Source organism: Eumetopias jubatus, unplaced genomic scaffold, assembly GCF_037043125.1.
Source record: "Eumetopias jubatus isolate StellerSeaLion01/CBP00866 unplaced genomic scaffold, mEumJub1_p1.0 scaffold_14, whole genome shotgun sequence".
Classification (NCBI taxonomy): domain Eukaryota; kingdom Metazoa; phylum Chordata; class Mammalia; order Carnivora; family Otariidae; genus Eumetopias; species Eumetopias jubatus.
The window spans coordinates 36354297-36362865 of record NW_028274820.1 but is presented as its reverse complement, the minus strand read 5'-3'; the positions used below and the strand labels follow the sequence as shown (position 1 = coordinate 36362865).

The window sequence follows — 8569 nt, the reverse complement described above, 5'->3', positions numbered from 1 at the left end:
GTGAAATTAAAAATATGGTATTTTATATATATATATAAACTTCTATTCCTCTATAAATATAGATGATTTTGTGAGAGTGAACAGAATGCATACCAAATCCAAAGACCATTGTCATTTTAGGGTATGACAGACATAGATAAATTTAGGTCCTAAGTACCGGCATTTTGATAAACTCTTAAAATTTAAAACAATACAATCAGAAGGACTGCTTTCCTCCTCTCTTTCACAGAGAACTAAAGTGAATATTTTTAAATGGCTTTGAAAGATTTACATTTGACACATTTCTGTAAATCCAAAAAGGAGCACACAGGATTCAATGCAGGAGAACTGCACACACTTTCCCTTTACCATGCATGCCCATATTTTGTTTGTTTCAGGAGCTAACCCCATCAATTATTCCACCTTCTTTACCTCCTGGCATCTTACAAGGTTATTTTTAGTGATGTGGATTGTTCCTCCCTCAAAATGTGTTGCTGAATAATCATCATCATAACATGTTGAAAAGTATACAACTTTTACATTGTAAAGTTTCTCATATACGTCTAATTATTATTTGGTTAAAAGAAAGGAGCACTTCATTTGGAGGAAGTCCATTACACCGAAATCTCCTTCAAGTTTTCCTATTCAGCTTAGGTCCTGCTGTCCTCTTAAGGAAAGCAGAGATCAACTCCTTAACAAAGCTTTCCAGGTGACCGAATGTTTCCATTTTACAGGAAGGTAAAACCGAAATGCGGGCTCTCAGTCCTAGAGGCAGTTTGCCAGGCATCAGTATGCAATTAGAATTAACACTTTACAACCCCCATCTTCAGTCTCTCCCAACCCACACAAAGCTTCGTGCCTCTTCCCAAATCTCGGCAACCACATCTTTCCATGACGTGGGCCAAACCCATACCAGGTTTTAGACACTAGAGAATGAAATGAGCTCATCCCCCAAAAATTAGACATGAAAAAGTTTGGCAATGGTTATCCCACTCACCCTCTAACCAACTTAGGTGGAAGGAGGGAGTGCCTGGGAGTCGGGAGGCCAGTGCGGAGGAAGGCCGGGACTGCCACAGCCCATGTCCAGGGGGCCTCCTCGAAGCCACGGGGTTCTGGACGGTGAAAAATTCAGTTTCGGATAGTCAAAGGGACAAGGCCTTCATAATCTGCCCCCCTCCCCCCACAAGGAAACACCTGGGATGGGCAGAGGCCTCCGCCCGCCCCCCTCCCCCCCGCGATTTGGAAGCTCCGTGGAGTTCTGTATCTAAAGAGACCTGACCCCAAGCACTGAAGGGAAAGGGGGGAGTAGAAAGAGGAGGCGGGAAGTGACCCGGGCCCCTCAGTCCCAGACGCACCCGGACTGCCGCAGGGAGGGGCGCGCCAGAACAAGCGAGAGCACCGCGAGCTCCCGTTTTACCTCTGCAGTGCTTTGAAAAGGGAAAGAAGGAAAAGCTTCAAATGGTTAAACGGCCCTAAATAATTAAAATTTAAACAAAACCAAAAAAAATGGGGGGGGGAGAGAAAGAAAAAGAAAAACGCGTGATCGGTCATTTAAATACAAATATACTTACAAAAATCTTACACAGGCTATTTACAATCATAAAAGCGTACAGTCCTGGTACCAGAGTGTGAGAACGAGAGAGGTCTGTCTATCCCCCCTGCTGTAGTCGGGCCCTCCAGTCCGTTTGCCCCCAGGGACGGAAGCTTTTGCAGGAGCTGTGCTGTTAAAAAGGAGCCTGCGAAAAGTGAACGGCTAGTGAGGAAGCCTCAAGTAGCCAGGTTTGGCAAGGCTTCCACAGGGCCGGCTTTATGGGGATGGCTGGGACGAAGCCGACGGCTGGGAATGGGCTGAGCCCCCGGGTGTCAGACGGTGGTCTCTCCCTGTTTGCTGTTGGTGAGCCTGGTATAGAACTTCCTCCAGGAGTTGAGGGTCTTGCCGGACCAGATCCAGAAGCCTGACGTGATGCCCACGATCAGCGTCATAAGGTACTTGATCATGAAGACTGTGAAGTCTGGGCTCATGGGCGGGTGCGGCGGGGCGCCTCCACCCGCCTGGAGGTGGGGGCAGGGGATGGCATAGCTCTTGCAGCTCTGGGCCACCCAGCTGCGCTCCCACTGGTCCCGGAAGGCCTGCTCGTAGAAGTAGCAGGCGATGACGATAGTGGCTGGCACCGTGTAAAGCACGCTGAAAACGCCGATGCGCACCATGAGCTTCTCCAGCTTCTCGGTCTTGGTGCCGTCGTGCTTCATGATGGTGCGAATGCGGAAGAGGGACACGAAGCCGGCCAGCAGGAAAGACGTGCCGATGAACAGGTACACGAAGAGTGGCGCCAGCACGAAGCCGCGCAGCGCGTCCACATTGTTGAGCCCCACGAAGCACACCCCGCTCAGCACGTCGCCATCCACCTGGCCCAGCGCCAGGATGGTGATGGTCTTGATGGCCGGCACAGCCCAGGCGGCCAGGTGAAAATACTGCGAGTTAGCCTCGATGGCTTCGTGACCCCACTTCATGCCCGCTGCCAGGAACCAGGTGAGCGACAGAATCACCCACCAGATGGAGCTGGCCATGCTAAAGAAGTAGAGCATCATGAAAAGGATGGTGCAGCCCTCCTTTTTGGTGCCCTGCGCCACTGTGCGCGCCCCATCCTCGGAGAACTTGTCGTTACACACCACTCGGTCCTCCAGCAGGAAGCCGGCGATGTAGGCCACGGCCACTGCCGTGTAGCAGCCCGACAGGAAGATAATGGGCCGCTCCGGATAGCTGAAGCGCCGCATGTCCACCAGGTACGTGAGCACCGTGAAGAGCGTGGAGGCGCAGCACAGCACTGACCAGATGCCGATCCAGGTGCGCGAGAAGCGCAGCTCTTCGGGCCCAAAGTACATGAGCCCGTACACCTTGGTCGGCTCACAGGGCGCACCGCAGTCTTTCTCGCCCAGGAAGTGGTAGTTGAGGTAGGAGGGCACCTTGAGGGCGCGCGGGCACGAGAACTTGCCTCGCTCCGACGCGCCGGCACCCCCCGGAAAGCCTCCGCCACGGTGCCCCCCGCCGCCGTGCTGAGGGTTGCTGGTCCAGAACTCCGGCAGCAACGAGGGCGTCGGGGTGCCCTTGTCCGACGTGTTCTGGCCCACGCACAGCTCGCCGGCGCCGTGCACCGGGAACTTTTCGCACTTGAGCGTGTCAGGCCACTGGAAGCCGAACTTGTTCATGAGCGCCTCGCAGCCCTGGCGCGCGCGCTCACACAGGGAGCGGCAGGGCGGCAGAGCCTGCTCTAGCACGGTGCACACGGGCGCGTACATGGAGCACAGGAAGAATTTGAGTTCCGCCGAGCACTGCACCTTCACCAAGGGGTAGAACTGGTGCACCTCGAGGCCCGCATCCTCTTGGTTCGTGTGGCCCAAAAGGTTGGGCATGATGGTCTGGTTGTACGCAATGTCCGTGCACAGCGGGATGGAGATGGGCTGGCAGTAGCCGTGGTCCGGGATGGAGATGCCTCTCTCGCCGTTGTACTGTTGCCCGCTCTGCTGCTGCTGAGGCGGCGGCGGCGGGGGCTGCTGCCCCGGACCCGGCCCCTGGCCCACCGCCTGTCCCCGGACCCCCAGCAGCAGCGGAGCCTCCAGGAGCCAAAGCAGTAGCAGGAGCCCGCGCGCCAAGCGTCCAGAATCAGCTGGGGGGCGTCGGCGGCGGCGGTTGTCCGCGTCCCCGCTCCCCTCCGCCACCCGTCCAGCCGGGAGCGCCCCGGCATAAAGTTCCCAGCTCGCGCGGCCGCCGGCGGCCCGGGACTTCTTAGGCGCCTCCTCTTCAGCCATACTTTCTCGGCTCCTTTCTTGGCGCCGCCCGGCTGCGGCTGGCAGTGGCGCAGCCGGCGGCGGCTCCCCCTGCGGCCGGGGAGATCTCCTCCGCGCCGGTGCCCTCCGTCGAGCCCGAGCCGCGCTCAGCCCGCTCCCCCGGCTCCCGCTCCGCGTCCCGCAGCCGCCGCCGCCGCGGAAACTTGCGATTCATGAAGCGTGGGCGGCGGGGAGAGCCCAGGTGGCTCCGGCGCGCCGGGGTCGCGTCCTGCCTTCCTGGCCCTTGGCTCGCTGGTTCCCGGCTGGCGGCGCAGCGCTAGTGGCCGCGGCGCCGTAGAGCGTGCAACTCTCCGCAGCCCAGCGGCCTCGACTCCCCCCTGCGCCTCCGCCTCCTTCTCCGCCGCCGCCGCCTGACCATTTGTGTCAATCCCTCAACTCGTTCGCTCTCCTCTCTCGCGCGCGCCCTCGGACCGGTTTCCAGGCGCCCCGCAGTCTGTCTTTCACCAGGAGGGAGGAGCCTTGAAACCGACGCGGAACTGGAGGTTCAGGGACCGTCGCCCAATCGCGGCACTGGCTTCCCGGCGCAAAGGGCGCCTGCTGCCTGCCTCCCTGAGCGAAAGTCGGCGGCGGGCGGGAGGAGAAGGGGGCGGGAGGAGGAGGAAGTAGTAGCGGTGGCCGAGGCACCGCTCAGGCACAAAGAGTGGGTTTGCTATGAAGCGGGACAGGCTTGGTTGCCTTTCCTTTTGCGGAAGAAAGGGCGAGGACTAGTGGGAGAATGGTCCCATATGCTGTTGGAGATAATGAATAGGAGTCGGCGGACCCCGGGACTTAGTTTTTCTTTTCTTTTATCCATTTTCATGTTTAAAAATCCTGCTCTTAACGCTGGTTACAAACAGCAAACCGAGCGCAGCCATCAGAACAGATGCCTTTGACTTAAGGAGCGCACGGCTTTCTTTGAGTTTCTGTCTGTCGAGGTTTTGTTTAAAATATTACAATAATAAGTCCTAGAGCTCTCAGCCTGGGCTTGGCGGGCTTTGGATGCGCCATTTCCCCAAGGAGGAGTTCACGGGATCGCTGTCAAATGAAGAACAACAACAAAACACAAACACAAACTTTGACGGAATTGAAAAAAGTAAAACCAGATGCGCCGTCCGCTACTATTATCCTTCTTGTTGTCCTTTTTCTCCTCTTTAATCAAGTCAGAAACAGAAGCAACGGAAGGATATCTATTAGATCTTTAGAGAGAAAATCTTGAGAACCCGACGACCTCTCTTCGGAGCGTCCTCGCTGCCCGGGACGGCAGAAGTGCCTCGGACCGGAGCAGACGCATCGCTGGCGAACAGCCTGGGCTGTTGGGGAGCTATTAGGAGCCTTCCAAAACCCGGGGACGCCCATGGCGCAAGGGCCACTCCTGGGAGTGTCAGATCTGGGCCAGTTAGGAGCCACAGGCTGGGCTGCAGCGTGGTGGTCTTCCACCGGTATGCGGAGCTGGGGATGCCAGTTTAACAAACAATACAGAGAAGTCTGAAAGCAAAAGAGCTGACTGCACATTCCCTTCCTAATTCTAAACAACACAATCCATCTCAGCCTGCTTGCATTCTTGTTGTCTTCTGCCTACGGTTTTTGTTTGTTTGTTTGTTTTTTGTTTTTAATGATGCTTTAACGAGGTGACTCAGTTTTATCAATGAAGTGCCATTGTATTATTAATTCCACCTAGGATTTGTTGGCCTCTGATTAGACTCTCGGGATACTTTTCTACAGTTATTTGCTATCTTTTGTTTATCCATTCATTTGTTTAATACACACTTAGGAAGCACCTCTTATGCTATAAGTGATACTAGGTAGTAGAATACAAAGATGTGTAAGACATGGCTCAGCCTTACAGGAGGCCAAAGTGCAGTGGGGCATAGAAAGGTAGATCAGTTAGCCTGTTGTCCATCTCAAAGCTGAATGAGCTCAGCGGAGGAGGGAGGCAGCCAGCCAGTGGAAATGGGTAAGTGTTCTGATAGAGAGGTGGGTGGAAGGTGCAAAAGACAGAAGCTCTGAAGTACTTAAATTGCTGAAGGGAGTGGGGGTGAGGAGTGACTGTGGCTGAGATATCGTAAGGAAGGCAGGAGAAAGTTTTAGTCCATACTAAAAAGTTTGGGCTAAACAGTATACAGACAATAGGGAGCTTTTGAAGGGTCACTTTCTCCCACATACGCAGGGTTGGGGGTGGGGGTCTCAGAATGGCTGTGAAAGATGGAACCTGGGGCACGCTGTCACTTGGGAAGCTTGAACATTAGTCTAGACATCAAGGTCACCACTTGAGATGGGTGGTACTTGTACCACATACTAACAGGGCACTGTGAATTTCATCACCAAGCATGTTGGTGTCTCTCAAGAATGTGTAGTCGTATCTTCACCCATTAAACCAAAATGACATCTGTTTGTCTCAGATACATATATTATTGTTTTTCAAACAGTCATGGATGTAGTAAATTCACAAAATATACATTTGTTTTAAAGTACTTCTGGGTTCCTAATATTTTTTAAAAAGAAAATGCAACAGGTACTAAATGTACAACAGGTATCATATGTGAGTGTGTGTGTATTGACAATAATTCATGAAAAATTTTGTTATTGAAAAGAAGGTGCTCTCTGAGATCCTTTGAGCACTCATAGTCCATAATTGTTCATTTTACCTTCCAGCATCCTGGCCTACCAGTTTCCCAGGGACACTTTTTCTCTAGCCTTCTGTCCTGATGTTCATTCTTCTGCTGATAGCATACCATACTTAGAAACTTTACCAAGAAACTTTACCAACATCTTCCTTCTACCATTCCTGTCTTGTAAAGACCTATCTTGTGTTCCATTCTCTCAAGGTCACTCTTGGTGACTGGCTGAGTGAAAAGTGAATTTATTCTAATGTGTTAGTTACCAAGAAGCATCACATGCATTAAGCATACACCAACACCACTGCTCCAAACCCTCTTCTCCCCCACAGGATGGGGCACAGGGAATAAGGCAGAGTGTTCAGTTCTGTTCCTCAGAGTAGGTGACACTCTCCTGCTTCAAAAGTTGTTCTATTGAAATTCTTGAGCTTATTTTATCTTCCACTGGACAGTGAAGTTTACTAGGGAGGAGGCTCAGAAATGCTATTAGAATTAAAAAAGAAAGAGAGAGGGGCGCGTAGGTGGCTCAGCCATTAAGCGTCTGCCTTCAGCTCAGGTCATGATCCCAGGGTCCTGGGATCGAGCCCCGCATCGGGCTCCCTGCTCAGCGGGAGGCCTGCTTCTCCCTCTCCCACTCCCCCTGCTTGTGTTCCCTCTCTCGCTGTGTCTCTCTCTGTCAAATAAATAAATAAAATCTTTAAAAAAAAAAAGAAAGAAAGAGAAAGAGAAGAAAAAAAGTATTTTTTTGCCAGATCATGGAACTAGAAGGAACTAAAGATATCACCTAGGAACTAGCTGATTTTCTCCTGTTTATAATGAAAAACACTAGACCCAGAAATGTTAAGGGACGAACTTCAAGTAACTGGCCTTGTTTGGTTTGAATTTCATTAGATGCTTATTTTAGCCCTTTCTATGTTCTTCTGAGTAGTTATCATTCTTTTAATTTTTTTAAAAAGTCAGTTTTTTGCAGTTCTCTCTCGGCGGATTGTGTAAAAAAAAAAAAAGACCTTATAAAACTAAAAAAGAAATCTTTTCCTGAGAGTTGTCTTCCAAAGTTAAAAAACCCTAGATTTTCTATTTATTTTACACCAATCCAGTATTTCATTTATTAAACCTTTGTGGTATAGAGGAAGCTATTAAAATCAAGAGCAGTTCAGAGTTGGAACTAATGACAATTAGTGTTATAGAAAGTCTTTTGGGGAGGTAATGCAGGCTATGGATAAAAAAATGTTAGAAGAGAAATATGAGCGGCCTGTTTTTACTTTAATCTAAAATATATTATTTTCTCAGGATGTGGAAAGGTTTGAGATCCACAGATAAAAAATGACTAAATAAGTATGAACTATTATGAACTTTGTAATAAAAATATTTCAATTAGGCAAGAACTATAAACATAACCCAGTTCCTCCTCGATATCGGTTCTTCAAGCTTCAGACTCTGTCAAGTCTTCTTATATCAAAGATCTTGTTTTATCAGGCCTTTCCCAAATCTTCTGAAGTTTCTCCAGACTGCTTATGTCAGGCTGAATATGGATAATTACCAGGGCTAGAGATACAGTTCCAATTACATACACTTGAGTGCACATGGACACGCAAGCAGTTAGGTGAATACTCCACATGCAACCTGGCGGACCTTGAACTTTTAGGTGAGTTGTTTTGTTGCTGGCTTGTGGGTGGAAGGCTTGAAGTATCTTTGTTGAATAACAGATATAACACGGGGTAAGGCTATATTTTTGAGCATCAATCATATGTATCTGGCATTGTTTTTCTTAATGTACCCTACATTTTGTCACTTAAATTTTACCACTCTTTGAAGTAAGGTACTAATTATTATCTTCTTTTAATAGATGAAGAGTCTAATGCTCAAAGTAGTTAAGCAACATGTCTAAGGGTCTATAGCCAGTAAGTACCAGAGTAGGCCTTGTGTCTGACGAAAGTCTATGGGCTTCCATTGAGTAACAGAATATGAATACGTCTACTCCTAAAAATCATAGAAGAAAATGTGGTTTCTGAGATGTGCAGATCACGGTAATTCCTCAGTATTTAACATAGTTTTCTATGCCAGGATAATAGGGATATCATTGCTGGGACCCAGAATGTAAATATTTTGCTTGACATTCGTGCTCTGTGGAATGCAGTTTGAGAAATGCT

The 8569-nt window shown here is 50.0% G+C and overlaps 1 protein-coding gene across 1 annotated transcript; it reads right to left on the bottom strand.

Moving 5' to 3' along the window:
* Positions 1–1217: 1217 nt before the first annotated feature.
* FZD1 (frizzled class receptor 1) lies at positions 1218–3970 on the bottom strand. The gene has a single exon (XM_028118908.2). The coding sequence runs from the start codon at positions 3784–3786 to the stop codon at positions 1843–1845; it is 1944 nt and encodes a 647-aa protein (XP_027974709.1). The 5' UTR covers positions 3787–3970; the 3' UTR covers positions 1218–1842.
* Positions 3971–8569: the final 4599 nt, after the last annotated feature.

Excerpts from the sequence above, each read along its gene's own strand:
- FZD1 (XM_028118908.2), bottom strand. The coding sequence starts at position 3,786 with ATGGCTGAAGAGGAGGCGCCTAAGAAGTCCCGGGCCGCCGGCGGCCGC.